General features: G+C 29.8%; 2 protein-coding genes across 3 annotated transcripts; both read left to right on the forward strand.

Annotated features, from left to right (window-relative positions):
* Positions 1 to 835: 835 nt before the first annotated feature.
* LOC110620394 (DNA-3-methyladenine glycosylase) lies at positions 836 to 3,809 on the forward strand. The gene is made up of 6 exons (XM_021764114.2): positions 836 to 1,301; positions 1,572 to 1,643; positions 1,759 to 1,882; positions 2,547 to 2,617; positions 3,377 to 3,434; positions 3,517 to 3,809. Exons 1-6 carry the CDS (start codon positions 984 to 986, stop codon positions 3,678 to 3,680), a joined length of 807 nt encoding a protein of 268 aa, XP_021619806.1. The 5' UTR covers positions 836 to 983; the 3' UTR covers positions 3,681 to 3,809.
* Positions 3,810 to 8,882: 5,073 nt separating this feature from the next.
* Positions 8,883 to 10,828, forward strand: LOC110620429 (probable protein kinase At2g41970). Of its 2 annotated transcripts, none has more exons than XM_021764158.2 (7): positions 8,883 to 8,976; positions 9,141 to 9,397; positions 9,487 to 9,613; positions 9,698 to 9,971; positions 10,142 to 10,274; positions 10,456 to 10,542; positions 10,628 to 10,828. In XM_021764158.2, the coding sequence occupies exons 1-7, from the start codon at positions 8,883 to 8,885 to the stop codon at positions 10,739 to 10,741; spliced, it is 1,086 nt and encodes a 361-aa protein (XP_021619850.1). In that variant the 3' UTR covers positions 10,742 to 10,828. The 2 variants fall into 2 exon arrangements, with proteins under 2 accessions (XP_021619850.1, XP_021619851.1); XM_021764159.2 differs by having other exon boundaries at positions 8,883 to 8,973.
* The last annotated feature ends 5,524 nt before the right edge of the window (positions 10,829 to 16,352 follow it).

The raw sequence follows: 16,352 nt of genomic DNA on the forward strand, positions 1-16,352 counted from the left end.
CAATAGGCTTGGGCTCAGCAGGCCCAAACTTATCGAACTTATATGTTACACATCTGTAATTTGCACTGCTGAGGAAAAATAATTTTGTATTTTGTATTTTCTGTTTTTAAGAAACTCTTATAAATATTCTCAAAATTCTAATTTTTTAAAATAGAAAATATTTTTAAATCAAATAGAAAATACGTTTTCTTTCCTAAAAAATTATATATATACATAATTGTATTGATTATTTTTCACCACCAACATCTATCATAATAGTAGAAATAATTGATTACTCACATAAAAATTAAAAATAAAATTTAGTCCATTAATTATATTGAAAATTTTTATGTGAAAATTATGAAAAGTCAATCAAATAAATTTTTTAATAAATTACAATTTAGTATATGTAGTTTATATACATTAAGATTTATTTTTAAAAAATATCTATTTAGCATTAAAAGTTTTGCAAATGGTTATTGTCATGAAAAATACACTATAAATCCTTTATTTTATTCATAATTTAATTTTTATAATTTTATATATTTCAATAATTTAATTTTCATATTTATATATAAAATTTAAGAAATATAAATATTCACTCATATTTTAAGAGTTAAAAGGTGGTTTTTTTTATCATTAAATTATAAGCATTATATAACTAGCTTTTAAAAATATAAAAAATTTTATTAATACAATCAATAATTTTTTTTAAAAGAAATATATATATAAAATTAATATCCATAAATTTAATTTGATGTGGGTGCATTTAATAAATTTAAAAAATTTTAAATTTTACTTCTTCAATTTTTAAAAAATATATATAGAGAATTAATAGGTAGATATTATTAAACTTCTAATAAAAAAAAAAAATAAAAAGAAACCCGCCAAAAGCCCATACCGGTGCCGTCGACAAGCCGCTTCATGTTCCAGACTGAACGGCCAAACGTCCGTTCCTTTCTCATTATTCAACGCCTCGACTTTTGTCCCTCGTCAACCAGGAAATGAAGAGAGCTCAGCAAGTCAAGCGAGCTGCGAAATCCAGGAAGGCGAGTCGACCTAGCGAACCCGGCGCTGATCACCTGGAAATTCGGCCGAGTCAGCGCCTGAAATCTGTAACCATTAGGGCCAAAGCCAAGTCATGCCAATCTCAACCCCAAACCAAAATTCTTTCTCTTCCAATCCGAAATTCGTACCCATTATCTTTCGATAAAATGAGAATATTGCCCCTCGATTTCTTTCAAATTGACGCTCTTGATCTTGCTCCACGCTTGCTAGGCAAGTTCCTCAAGAGAGATGATGTTGTTCTTCAGATTACTGAGGTAATGCTGCAAAACTACCTTTATTTGTTTCTTGAGATACTCTCTGAAAAGCAGAGAATTTGGTTTCTTTTTTAATTATTATTTGCTGATATTGAGTTTATTACATACCCTTTCTTTTGATTGCTGAAATAACCAAGCACAATCAGAAAAGCTAGAATTTTTAGTCTTGTGCTGTTAGAATACTTCAATTTGTTAAGGGGCTGACGCGTAAATGTGCCAAAGATCCTGTGACCATATTGAAATTGTAGTAAAGGAACTTATGTTTGACAGGTTGAAGCTTACAGGCCTAATGATTCAGCTTGTCACGGTAGATTTGGTATCACAGCAAGAACGGCTCCAGTTGTAAGACACTATTGAGATTCATTTGTATAATTGCAACACTGTAATATCTTGAATGGATTCAGAAATTTGAATGTTGATAGTAATGTTTGCATATGGTTTGTTTATCTGGATATAGTTTGGACCAGGAGGGCATGCGTACGTTTATCTTTGCTATGGTCTCCACACAATGCTTAATATCGTTGCAGACAAGGAAGGAGTTGGTGCTGCAGTCTTGATACGATCTTGTGCCCCCATGAGTGGTAATTTTCCTCTGATATACTTATAGCATCTTCTTTGAAGTCATTATCTACTTTACTTTTTTGAAGTTTGAATTTACTGGTTGTCATTCTCTTGTCGCGGTACCTGGGATATGATTACATATTAGCAAACATTTTTACTAGCAATTTTTATAAAAGGAGGCTTCAGTGATATTTACTTTGCCGTTGTTGCCTTGAATTGGAAAGCTCCGGCTCACTTATTCAGCTTTTGTTTGACCCATATATGGAGTTTATCCTTGTGAAGTTGACAACCTAAGTGGTTTTAGTTCTACGCTAGCTCATAAAAGCTTAGGCATGCACAGAACCTGATGAAAGCAAAATTGGCAGAAATGCTAATTTCTATGAGTAAATAACGATCCTAATGCAGTGAAAATCATTATTATAACAACATCATGAAACCTATGTAATGGCTTTCAACAGTCCCTCCTCAAATGTACTTGAAAAGCAAGGACACTGATTTTAACTTGTCTTTTACTGTAAAACCATGTTGATAAGTGATAACTATCTGGTACGCTTAAAATGTAAATACTTGCTCTAGATGAAAAGAGGCAAAAACTCAGAGGTAAGAAGTATGATTGTCAGAAAGCTTGCATAAGGCATTCTGTCTTTATCCTACTTTCTTTCCTCATTTTGAGCTTAATTACAGGGTTGGATACCATTCAGCAGCGTCGAAGTCAGAAAACTGAAAAGCCTGTTCTTCTTACTGGGCCTGGGAAGGTTTGTATTTCATTTTCCTCCTACAGAATAGCTGTATCATTCATGAGTAACTCATTTAATACAGTGAATGAAATCTGTGCTATATTAACCAGAATGGATGATGCTTAAAAGAATACATGATAAAATAACTCCCTAAGACGCCGGAGGTAAAGACTGCATTGTGATGCATGAAACATAACAAATAAGTAAATTTAACATAATTCACAACATATTAATATCTGCTGATTAATTTTTCGGCCATTCATTGTGACTGCCCTAGGTATGAAGGAGATATGCCGGACTGCGGGAAAGAAAGTGTGCCATGGCAATGGGCATCAACTAACTTTAGTGATAAGAACTAAAATTTTCTATGAGAAAGTTTTCTTTTTCATTAGTTGAATTTAGAGTACTGAATAGAAATGAAAAAGAATTAAGGTATAAACCTTAATAACTATGTGATATTTATCTCGTGCACACACTTTCTAATCTGAATATGGAATAGAAATTTCCCTCATTGCTAATGGCAGACTGTCTGCCCTCAGCTCTTCCTATGTTTGTTCTTCTAAGCATTACAACTTTTTATTTTATTTTCTTTTTTAAATTACCAAACTTTTGCTGCCTTTTCTTTTTCCCGTTTCTTTTTTTGGAAACGGTTCTTGTATCATGCACTACTAGAAAGAAATATCTGTAATCTATAAAAACTGGAAAATTTATTTCAAATCTTACAGACTGTGGAAGTCTTTCTTTCATGTGCTTAATGTTTATTTTTCTTGCATTTAGATTGGTCAAGCACTGGGGATTTCAACGGAATGGTCTAATCATCCCCTTTATACGCCTGGTAAGTTTCAGTTTTTTCTTGTCAACTGCACATTTTAATGGAATATATGCAATCCTGAAGTTATATAAATGGAATATTACAGGTGGTTTAGAACTGCTTGATGGACCAGAGCCTGAAAACATACTGGTAGGTCCACGTGTTGGCATTGAATATGCTTTACCAGAACATGTTAGTGCATTGTGGAGATTTGCCATTGGTGGTACCCCTTGGATAAGTGCTCCTAAAAATACCCTGAGACCACCTTGATCTTTGAAGCAATTAGCTTTTTTAGGAGTTGTACAGAACACCCTCTATCTTAAACCTTTCAAGTATCACTTCCTAGGTTCCTTTCTTATGGTGACTGATGCATGAATGCAATGAATATGTGAAGCTTGTTAAGTAAAGGTTCTCAAGCGGTTCTTTTCTTCTCTCTCTTTTTTTTTTTCGGGAGTATAAGAAAAATTTTATGCTCCATTTATTTCACGAAAATAATTTATAGAAAAACATTTTTCACACTTTCTGACATTTAAGTTACTTAAAAAAATTAATAATGTTTTGATCAAAAGAAAAATTAAATTATTTTAAGTAGGATGACTTTTTTTTAAAGTAGAAATTTTTTTCTTTACTTTGAAAATTTTATTAATCTCTATATATAAATTTATTAATATATTTTATTTTTTAAAATTCAAATTAAACCATGAAAAATTTTAAATCGGTGAAGAGGGAATGTTTCAGGGTTTCCTTGACTAGAAAAGAATCCAGGAAATTGCTTGTTTTTCTCGGGAAACAGTTTTCTTTCCTTTTGCCCAATTAGGTGAGAATTTTGTAACTGGTATATAAATTATAAAAGCTATCTATCCGCCTGAACTCGCGCACTAAAACAAGCAAAGGCCTATCGAAATGGCCATCTTCCTAATATCAGAAACCCTGTAAGTATTAGATTAGCAGGCTTGAAAATAGGGCAAGGTTGTTCCCTTGTGAGGTTGCAGCATCTGAATCCATGAACGAGGCTTCTGAGGGTGGTTGATGATGAAGATTTTTGCTTTTACTTCATCAAACGGTCCTATAATATAGGATTTCAACGTAGAGACCTATAAAATAGAGAAAAAGAGTTCAAAGATTACCTAGAATGATTTCAATAAAAATTCTCAGATGTTAAAGTTAGATCTGGACATTTATAGTGAAATCTTTTAAGAAATGTAATAGTAGAGAATGAGAAGAAAAAATAAAATTAGAGAGAAAGGCTAGAGATTGATGGAAATGGAGAGAGGGAGAGAGCCCAAGCATCTATGAATATGAGAGTGATGATATTGCCGGTAAGGTTTCCCAGGAGTATATGCAGCTGCAAGAGGGTGATTACAAGAATGTCAGAAGGAAAAAAAGAATCTTGAAAAGGAAACTTACATGAAGCTGCGACCTCATTCCATGGATTTATCCCTAACCTGAAAGCTGTCCTGGAAGAAAATATGGCACTCATGGTTAAGCAAAGTGATTAATTTCAGCACTGTTAAATTAATATTACAAATATGATTAATTTTCTAGTTAAGAATGATTCAAAATATTGTGCAAAACCATTAAAAATTTATTTATCTTAATTAATTAGGAATTTTTGAAAAATTATTAACAGGTAACCGAAGGGAATGAGATATACATTTTATCAAAATGATTAAATTTAATTAATTCAATCTAACTATTAAATCACGATCATTCTTGTAAAAATAAATTTATATTTTAAAATATGTTAACTTATCGATAAATATTTATTTTTAGCCAATTAATTATTTTTAAATCTCAAATACAATTATTTCATTTTATAAGATTTTATAGCTATTAAAAATTTTGTTTGTGATTTTTTTTTGTTATTGGAGGTTTGATATTTAAATTTAATATTAAAATGATCGTTATTCTTTTATGCGGATTTGATTATATTATCTCAAAATTTTTGTAACTCCTTACAATATTTATTTTTTCATTTTAAATAATATATATTTTTATACACAAAACACTTGTATTTTCTGCTTTATTTCTTTCTTTTTTTGTATTCTCTGTGAGTTATAAATTAAAAATAAACTTTTATTGTTATGATCTTAAAAAATTAAAATTGCAGAAAAATTTATTTTATTCTGAAGAATTACAAAATAAATTATTAAGGACCGTATCCAATATAATTCAAATTTTATTATTTTATCTTATTTTTTCAATAATTTTGAGAATTTATTTCTTTTATAGCGGAGAAGAAATACAGTAGCCGCGAATAGAGGGATTGGAACGAAAAAAATCATGCAAACGTGAAACGTGAGACAAAGATTCAAATATCAAATATTAAAAACATTGAAAGAATCATAATTATTAATAAGAAATGTGAGAGTGGATATCACTTTTAAAATTCTTATTAAGGTCGATTTTTTACTTTTTAATATTTTTTTTATTTTGATTTTTTATTTTATGACTTTATGAGTTTATTTATTTTTTATGTATATGACTTTAATTATTTTTAATTTTTAAAGTCTTATAGAAAGAGTGACCATAATTTATCAATAAAACTTTCTAATGATTATTTATATGATTCTATAAAATTTAAATACAGTTAGATGACTTAATCTTTTTTTAATTAATTACTTTATAATAATTATCGAAACTCACTAAATTTTTTTTAAGTTATAAATTGAAAAAGAAATTAATTAATTAATTTTTATTATCTAAATTAGAGTTATATATTGATATAAACGCATAATTACAGAATTTCACTCTATCATAATTTGAAATGAAAATACTTAAAATAATAGCCGAAAAATTGGATAACTGTTGTTTGGATATGAAAAAATTTTACCATTGAAGTGATTGCTAAATACCGTGCAATGTCAAAATTGAAAAGATAAATAATAATTTATATGATTTTTTTTCCTAAGTATACAAATTGCAAATAATATGTTGAAAATTTTAATAATTTTATTATTTACTTAAATTTTATTCATTTATCTTTATTTTTTAGTTTTATTTATTAAAAAAAATTATTTTATTATATAATATTTATATTCTTATCGATAAATTCACCCTCTTATCCATTTCAAAAATAAAAAAAAAACCACTCTTATGTTATTATTAATATAAAAAAATAAATTATTTAATTCATATTTATTTTGGAAAGTAAGTAAAAATGTTAATTTATTTGACTTTATTTATTGAATATGTTATAAAATAACAATTTGTTAATTGGAAATCAACATTTTTAATGTGCATTAATGCAATATATGTGATTTTTTAATATTTTATTTTTTGGCCCACTTACTATTAATTTTTTTTTAATTTAATTTTTGGTAAATAATTATATTATATTTTTGTAATAAATATTGAAAAAAGTAAAAAAAAATTAAAAATTTTAGCAGGGACTACAACTTTAATCGTTGAACTTTAAATAGTACGTAAATATTTTTAATAGTCTTTTATTTTTAAAATATAGAAATTAATTCATTAATTATACTAAAAAGTAAAATGTATTTTATTTTTCTTAATAAAAATATATAAAGTTATTGATAATTTTAATTTCAGTCTAGAGGATACTTTATTAGAATATATTTCTCTAGTGTGATTTTAAGAAAAGACTGATAAAAGTTTTTTAATGAAATAAAATTAAAAATTTTAAAATATAGTTCCATGACTATGCATTATAAATTTTATTAAAAAAATATTTTCAAGATATAAATAAATATATCATTTTATAAAAAATAAATAAAATTTACTTTAATACCTTTTAAATTCATAATAAACTAGATCCATCTAAAAAAATTTCCACAAAATTATTTCTGGCATTATTTTTAAAAAATTGATGAAGTATTGAAAGTTTAAAAATTATCATTTTCGTCTGATCTAAAATATTTTGACATCGCTTGATGAATTCATCTCTAAATATCTCTTTTATTGATATGCCAAAGTTTAGAATAATAAATTATTATAAAATATTATTATTTTAATAATACTTTTATTTATTCTATCCATAATAGAAGAAAATAAAATAATAAATTTATATTATTTTATTAACTATAAATTTTATATATTTTAATCATCAAAATACTTTTTTAGGTGGTCAATTTTTTTTAATAAAAAATAAAAGATTATTATTTTAATTTTTTAAAAATATATTGTATCTATTATTTTTTATTTATTATTATTATTATAAAAAATTTTAAATTTTAAAATATAAAAATTAATATTTTATAAATATAAAAATTTGAATACTTATAAAAATTAATTTAGACGTACTCCTAAGTTTAAAAATTAATTTTCATACTTATATAATATAGAAATGGTTTTTAAGAAAATTAAAATTATTATTATTAATTTTATACAGAATATTAATTTTATATTTTAAAAATTAAAATTATTTACTATAATATAATAAGTAAAAAATAATGGATAAAACTCATAAATTCATTAATTTTTAAAAATTAAAGTAGAAATTTTTTAATTTTTATTATTAAAATAATAAATAAAAACTTTGACCACTTAGAAAAATATTTTAATCATTAAAAAATATAAAACTCTTAATTAATAGTCAACTAATAGTAATTTACCTTTTATTAATGAAAAGACTATTTTATTAAATAAAAATTAAATTTAAAAATTAATTTTTATTAAAAATTTAATAAAAAAATGTTTTATAAATTTTATCAGGAAAGTCTTTGTAAATTACCTTAATTTATTTATTATCAAATTCATCCTCGTATTGTTTCTTCTTAATTCACGTAGTTTTATCTTACAGTAAAATGAGCACAAAAAAAAAAAAAAAAGAAAAGAAAAAGGAAAGGAAACTTCTGGGATTAACTTATAATGCGTCACTTTCATTTTGTCATAGAAAATGCTTTGATTATTTAGAAGTAATAATAAATAAATAAAATAAAAGTATTGTTTAATTTTAATAATAAATTAACAATAGAAAATCCCAAGATTAATTAGTGCATGGGATGGGACATGCAAAGCAAACGTGAAATCACGTAGAATTAGGTTAATTAGTTTGAGCCGTTAAACTCTTTTACTCTAGACCGAATTTCCCGCTGCACAAAGGAACATCTATGCCTCTGTTCTAAAACAGAGAAATCAATAGAGGAAGTTAGAGAATAGAGGCAAGAACAAAATCATCATCATCAACCCACCACCTTTCTTTTCTTCCTTTGTTTCTCTACATTCTTCATTTTTTTTTTTCTGATTCTTCTGTTCCCACATTTTTCTCATCATCATCATCTGGTCTCTTTCTGTTTCTCAATTCAATCTGCATTTCCGATTTCCGCTATTGGGTTCGTCAGATCTCAAACCTTTAGGTTCGTATATATCTAAAAACTTTCATTATCTGATCATTATTTGAAACAGATTAGACCTTTCATTTGAAAATTGGGGATTGCTCTGTTAATGAAATTCTTTCATGTGTCTTGTTTTTTTGGGTCAACAGTGGATTTTTCGTATCAAAGAGGTGATATGTTGTGTTGTGGAGGTGCAGAGGAGGAACACGACGGCCCGCCTGCTAATCAATATCCAGCCCCACCAAAAGGAGGGAACCCTTATGCTGGTGGTAACCTTCAAAATCTTTTATCTCAAATCTTGTCATAATCTTCATAAAGTTCTGCAAATCTATCTGGGTTTCTGTTGTTGTAATCTGTTAAGTCTTTGTTTGTTCATAATCCTGGAGAATGCTATAAGAACAGAGCTCATTGTTTTTTCTTTTGGATGCCATAGGCGGCGAGAGAGGAGAGCCAAGGACTGCTAATACGGCGAAAACTGGAACTCCACAAAAGATCTTACCAATTGAAATTCCATCTATGTCATTGGATGACTTAAACAGAATAACAGATGACTTTGGTACAAAGGCTTTGATTGGAGAAGGTTCTTATGGTCGAGTTTTCTATGCAAAGTTAGATGATGGTGTAGAAGCTGCAATAAAGAAGCTAGATACCAGTACTTCACAGGAACCGGATTCTGATTTTGCAGCTCAGGTTCAACCATTGATTCTCTTTTCTCCTATATGATCACAAATCTTTCACGATTTTCTTCTTTAATAATTGTTAATGGGGTCTCTCTGCAGTTATCAGTAGTTTCCAGGCTTAAGCATGATCACTTTGTGGAGATGATGGGATATTGTTTGGAGCAAAACAATCGAATCTTGGTTTATCAGTTTGCGACGATGGGTTCTTTACACGACGTATTACACGGTATGTATATAAAAATTCCGATTAGATATACTGATTTTTGAACCGAATTTGGTTCACAAGCGGTTCGGTTTGATTATGATTCAGGGAGGAAAGGTGTACAAGGGGCTGAACCAGGTCCTGCACTTAACTGGAATCAAAGAGTTAAAATTGCCTTTGGTGCAGCCAAAGGCCTTGAGTATTTGCACGAAAAAGTTCAGCCTCCTATAGTTCATCGCGATGTCAGATCAAGCAATGTCCTTCTTTTTGACGATTTCATGTCAAAAATGGCCGATTTCAACTTGTCGACTGGCTCTTCTGATAGTGCAGCTCGGCTTCATTCGACTAGGGTCTTGGGAACATTTGGCTACCATGCTCCAGAGTAAGCTCCCTTCTGCTCCTTCTTCAACATCACATTACTAAACCATTAAGATACCCACCAGCTTTAGCAGAGAAATTAAGCAAAAAAAATTGCTTAACAGTAGAAATTCTGATTTCAGAAGCAATTGTGGAGTGATCTTGTGTGAATTTGTTGGTTGTTGCTCTTTTCAGGTATGCTATGACAGGACAGATAACTCAGAAAAGTGATGTATACAGTTTTGGAGTTGTTCTTTTAGAGCTTTTGACAGGACGAAAGCCAGTAGATCATACAATGCCTAAGGGACAACAAAGTCTTGTCACATGGGTATTTTTCTATTCTTACACACAGTTATCAATTAAAACTTTTAAAAGTGAATTACAATTTAACCCATAAAAAAAATATATGTAAAATTTAAACCAAATAATTAACTATTCCTTTTTTTCAACTTTGGATTTAATTAATCATCCAATTGATGAATCTAATTAGTGCTGATAATTACCGACAGGCAACTCCAAGATTGAGTGAGGATAAAGTGAAGCAATGTGTGGATCCCAAACTAAATAACGAATACCCACCAAAGGCAATTGCTAAGGTTCTTGCTCTAACCTCTTGTTTTTCAATCAATCTTGGTTGAATTTTCACTTGCATTTAAAATGGTGAATACTTGTGGGCATCAGTTGGCAGCAGTTGCAGCACTTTGTGTTCAGTATGAGGCAGATTTCAGGCCAAACATGACAATTGTTGTGAAGGCTCTGCAGCCACTTCTCAATTCAAAACCAGCAGGGCCGTAGTCTCAACCATAAATTCCAAAATTGGCTTCAGAACTAGCAGGCTTTTTCTTTCTTTTTTTTTTTTTTTTAGAATTTGTAATTGGTATTAGTCCCCAGTTTTTCATCCCTGTGACATTGGAAGGTTTATAATTAAATTTTCTGATGTTACATTGTTAGTGTGCACTGTAGATTGTATTTTAGTTGTTTGGAAAACAAGAAAATGCCATAACTGTAGTGTTCTTTTTGTTCTTATATTTTGTCCATGTGAGAAAAAATATATACATAAGTTGTAGGAATGTATATAGAATTTCTATTTTTTCCTCTGGTGTTGTCTTTTTTTGGCTCGTCTGCTAACTAAATAATAACTTTAATTATTTTGGACTAAACAGATGATAGGTTACTAAATAATTTGCTTTATAATCGTTTTAAATCTAACCATTATGGTAGTAATTGTTTTATAATAAAAATATGTAAATAATATGTATTATAGCATCGTATATTTTTTTTTTATCAGCGGAAGATATTTATTAGAATCGATGTATAACCATTTATTTCTGATAACCGTCGGATTTCTGTGTTTGGACCGAGGCTGAATTATAAAAAAAAATAGGCCCAAAACTCAATAAATTCTACGGAGCAAACCAGTCCAATATCACGCCATCCAGCCTTTGATTAAAGCAGGCCGAACTGATCTTATGCTTGAGTCTACTAGAAGAAAGTCTAGTCCGGTAACGTGACAGGAGATAGGAAAACAGGGTCAGCTATCTCGCAGCCCTATCTATATGAGTGCCGGAGGAAAATGAAATGATCGTTTGGTAGAAATAAATATGTTGGTATATCCGTACATACAAATTTTAGTGATAGAAATAGACGATTCTGTAATAGAGTGACAATCACACTAAATTTTACACACACTTGTATACTCTACTTTTTTTAGATTTCTTACTATCTATTTCTATTTTTGGATATTCAAAATAAAGTTTCAATTTATTAATTTTTAAAATTTTAAAAGAAAATGACTTGGAGAGAAAGCGTACACCTTGGACAACTACCTCGGAAATTGGAAAAACTATTACAATGTAATATAATTAAATGTTAACCATTAATTATGATGTAGCTTATATGAAATTTACCTTAATTAATAAATATAATTAAACTATTATACATACCATGGTTATATGTTAAAATTTAGTTTCTCTTAGAGCGGCTCCATCAACTCTGAATAAGAAATTGTCACTTCAAATGCAATGATAAATCAATAAAATTGAGACAGTATATATAAGTGGGTCTTATAAAGTTATATAAAATAATTAACTTTTGTTTTCATATTATTTGGCTTATTATTTTATAGGGTATTGGAAAAAAATTTTAAACTTTTATAGTAAATCATATTTATATTCAAATCGATATTTTTTTTAATTTGTTATGATTATAGTCGAAGACTAAATTAAATTTGTATAAGTTAATAGTAAATTATAATATAATCCTTAAAGTTTTATTTAAATAATAAAATAGTCCTCAAATACATATTTTTATTACAACATATCATTTTTATTAATCTCATTACTCACTCCTTATTTCCGCTTTTATATAATATCGTAAATTTTAATAAAAATTTAAAATATGAAAAAATTAAAATTTTATAATTTAAAATATATAATATTTCGTTTTATTTAGAATATTATTAATCAATGATGTTGCGAAAATAAGATTGATGACGTGGCCGGAATGGAGTTGTATTGTAGTTGGCCAGAACTTGCAAGGGAGACAATGTGAGAGGGCGGTGGGTGTCTACGGCAGCCACTCTGACGCTCAAGTCAGTATCTCAACTGGTGGAAAAAGAGTAATGAAATGCTTAGAGTTTTAGTGTTAGAGAATTGCATACCTTTATCTCTGTGATCGTTCTCCTTTTATACTGTAAGAAGATAGAGATGAATATAATATTTTCTGATAATCTGACAGTGTTGTGGCTGGCCTGTTGGTAAAGAATTTTTATCGGTTAATTGGTTGGAAATTCCGTAATCATAGGTGCAAAGGGAATCTTCTAGATTGTAGCTATTTAACAGTAACCTCTTTATGGAGACTGGTCTTGATGTTTGAGAGGGCGAGTCTTTCCAACTTGAAACCGACCTGTTTTGAAGCCGGGTCTTCTCTCTTAATTAGGAGTTGATCGTCTGAGTCTTCCTTTTTACGGGAGAGACCACTTATCAGCTTATTAAACCTTGCCACGTAGGCCTATCTTATGGTGACAGCTCGCAACTTGCTTTGAAAAATTCTTAGGTAGCATCAGAGATCCCCACTGGTCTTCGATTATTTAGATTCGAAAGTGACAATTATTTTTATGGTTTGACTCAGGTGACTTATTTGTCTGGGTTGAGCGCACGATGTCCTTACTTTTTTCTTACTTGCCCTATTGGCCAGTCGAGTCCAAGACCTCATCTAGCAAAAGTGGATCCAGGCATTTCCTAGCCCTAATGTGCTAATGATGTTACTTCCGGGCTTTGTTCAGCCTTAAAGAGCTTTCGCCCTATCGAGCTTCCTGGCCCTTTGTAGGTTTGTTGTGCTTCTGAGCATTTTTCAGCCCTTACGAGTTTTTAAGCATTATACAGCCCTTACGGGCTTCCTGAATTTTTACAGTCCTGATGAGTTTTTAATGCCAAATGCCTTTGCGAGATTTCGAGCATTTTCCTAACACTTACAACTTCTTTGGCTTTTTCTAGCCTTTACGAGCTCCCGAACATATTTTTAGCCCTTGCGAGCTCCTTGGCCTTATACAGCCCTTACGGGCTTCCTGGACTTTTACAGCCCCGACGAGCTTTCGATGCCAAATGCCTTTCGAGCTTTTAGGTATTTTCCTAACCCTTATGAGTTTCTTAGCTTTCTCTGGCCTTTGTGAGCTCCCAGGTATATTTCTAGCCAGTGCAAGCTCCCAGGCATATTTCTAGCCATTGTAAGCTTCTTGGCCTTATACAGTCCTTACGGGCTTCTTAGTCTTTTACAACCTTGACGAGCTTTTGGCATCAAATGCTTTTGCGAGCTTCCAGACATTTTTCTAACCCTTACAATCTATCCTCAAATGCCTTTAAAAACTCTTGTTCAACAAGACTAACACCCGATTAAATGCATTCTTATACGGGATTAGTGTCCGGATGGCCTTATGGCCTTTATGAATGTTTGTTCCCATGGGCCAATGTCCGAGTAGTCTGGCCAAGACTGTCTTATAACCTGACATGGCGAGAATTGCCATGTGGCCTTGATTAATAGGACCTACGCCCGAGTGGTGTGAAGAAAACCGCTTTGTGACCTGACTTGGCGAAAGCTGCCTTATGGCCTTGATTAACGGAACCAACGCCTAAGTGGTCTGGCGAAAACTGCATTGTGACCTAGCTGCCTTGTGGCCTTAATTAATGGGATCAACGCCGAAGTGATCTGACAAAAATTACCTTATGACCTGATCTAGCGAAAACTGACTTGTGACCTGACCTGGTGAAAATTGCCACAAGACAGGGTCATGTAGCAAAGATCTAATAAGTGAAAAACACGATTTTGCCTGAACACCTTAATACCCGATTCATCATCAAGACTCGCTCTCCCCTCAACAGAGAGAGTCTCGACACGAAGTTACCGTTATCAGGCACAGTTCAATGTATCTCCATTATACCTGTAATCACGGGATCACCATCCTATTAGCTGGCGATATCTCTTATCGCAGCCGGCCTTGTCATCGCTGGATTATCAGAAAATATTATATTTATTTTTCATTTTTTATAATATAAAAAGAGAAGAATCACAGATGTAAAAGTATACTATTCTCTTAAACTACTTAAGTTCTAAGCAGTTCATTGTATTTTTTTCTGTTCTTCAGTATATTTACTTAAACGTTGGAATGGCTGCCGTAGACACCTATCACCTCACTTTTTCTATATTGCAGAATTAGCTAATTATAATACAGTTTCATCCGACCACATTATCATTTTAATTTTTGCGACATCAGCTAGTAAATATTATTATTTCTCTCCCAATTTTAAGACTAGTTTTATGTTTGTCTTTTTATCTTAATTTTCTTACCAAAAAAATTCTTTTAACTTTAATTTCATTTCAAAAAATCCAATTTATCTACAATAACGAGTTCTCAAATAAGAAAAAAAAGGAAGATTTTATTATTTTAATTATAAATTCCCAAAACTTATCATATATCACAAAGGAAAGAGATTTTCTTTCCTTGATCCCTGTGACTAACACTGGGGAGGAGGAATCTAATTAGCTCTTAAAAGTGTTTGAATAGCGTGTTTGGATGAGGCGAAAAGATATTTTAAAAGTGAGTTAAAGGAATGTAGGATTTTACAAAAACTTAATTAGGTGGGTTAAGACATTAACCCTTTATTTGAGAAAGAATTTTTTAAAGTATTGAAATATTTTTCAAAATTTAAAAATTTCAAATTTGTGTTCAGAAAGAATGGTGATTTTATAGAGATTATTGAGAACCTCCAAAACCTTTTGATTTTAACCACTAAAATTAATGAATTGATAAAGTTTTTTTATTAAATATTTCGATGTCATTCCTTTCTTCTAAATAATAACAAATTATTAATATCTAAAAATGATGAAAAATTATACCTCCTAAAAAATTATACTTTAAAATTTTTTATTTTACCTATTTTATTTTAGGTATACCTCCTAAAATTATCCCTTTAATATTCTCTAGATAGTATATATAATATATTAAAAAAATAAATCAGATTTTTATATTAATAATTTAAAAAACAATAAAATGATACTCCGCCAGCCTTTATCAGAATTTATTTTTTATTTTTTAAAAATAAATTTATTCAATTCAAATTATCAATCCTTACCTTTCGCAGTTTTAATGTCAAAAGAGAGCCGATAATGAAAAGAGAAAAATATTTATTTCAACTAATATAAGGTATTATAAAAATATTCAACTATTTATCAATAAATATATGGTTCTATCTTATTATATGTTAAAAAAAAATAAAAATTATTTATTATAAAAAAAATACTATAAATACGTTGTCGTAGATCTGCAACCTCATCTTAATCAAAGCAAAAAATATAGGAAAACCGCTAAGGCTAAAAGCTCAAGCCTGAAAACCAAAAAGACAAATTAACTCAGAGTCTAAATTCGAGCCAAATCCAATTAAAAAAAAAATCAATCAAATAAACTTGCATGAAAACCGGATCAACTCGCTCGAGAGAAGAATCTAGAAGCAGAGTAGCACCATTGTCTTCCACACCAAGACTTGCGCAGGATTCAACCATGAGGAGGAAAAACACATCAGCCCAAGCATATTTTCCACCCAGAGATTTCCATCAAGAAAAAACCCACAATTGAATTTGGATCGAGGAATTTGCTTCTTAGTTACAAATTGTCTTCTCTTCTTGTTTATACCTCTCTTCAATTTCTTGATTTTTTATTTTATGCTTATTTTAATATTTGGAAATACAAATTTGTAGATACTTGTGGTATGTATCCTTTTGTGACTGGGTGTTTGAGTGGAAAGTATATAATTGCATATGCAATTTGTGAACCAGGTTTGATTTTCGATTTGATTTTTAGTTTTACAAAAATTCAGTTATTTAATTGAAAGGCAAATACATATACACCACAAAT

Source organism: Manihot esculenta, chromosome 8 (assembly GCF_001659605.2).
Source record: "Manihot esculenta cultivar AM560-2 chromosome 8, M.esculenta_v8, whole genome shotgun sequence".
Lineage (NCBI taxonomy): Eukaryota > Viridiplantae > Streptophyta > Magnoliopsida > Malpighiales > Euphorbiaceae > Manihot > Manihot esculenta.

Coding starts and splice junctions, on each gene's coding strand:
- LOC110620394 (XM_021764114.2), top strand. CDS start 984: ATGAAGAGAGCTCAGCAAGTCAAGCGAGCTGCGAAATCCAGGAAGGCG. Junction 1,883..2,546: donor ATCTTGTGCCCCCATGAGTG/GTAATTTTCCTC, acceptor GCTTAATTACAG/GGTTGGATACCATTCAGCAG. Junction 3,435..3,516: donor TCATCCCCTTTATACGCCTG/GTAAGTTTCAGT, acceptor GGAATATTACAG/GTGGTTTAGAACTGCTTGAT.
- LOC110620429 (XM_021764158.2), top strand. CDS start 8,883: ATGTTGTGTTGTGGAGGTGCAGAGGAGGAACACGACGGCCCGCCTGCT. Junction 9,972..10,141: donor TTTGGCTACCATGCTCCAGA/GTAAGCTCCCTT, acceptor TGCTCTTTTCAG/GTATGCTATGACAGGACAGA. Junction 10,543..10,627: donor CACCAAAGGCAATTGCTAAG/GTTCTTGCTCTA, acceptor TGTGGGCATCAG/TTGGCAGCAGTTGCAGCACT.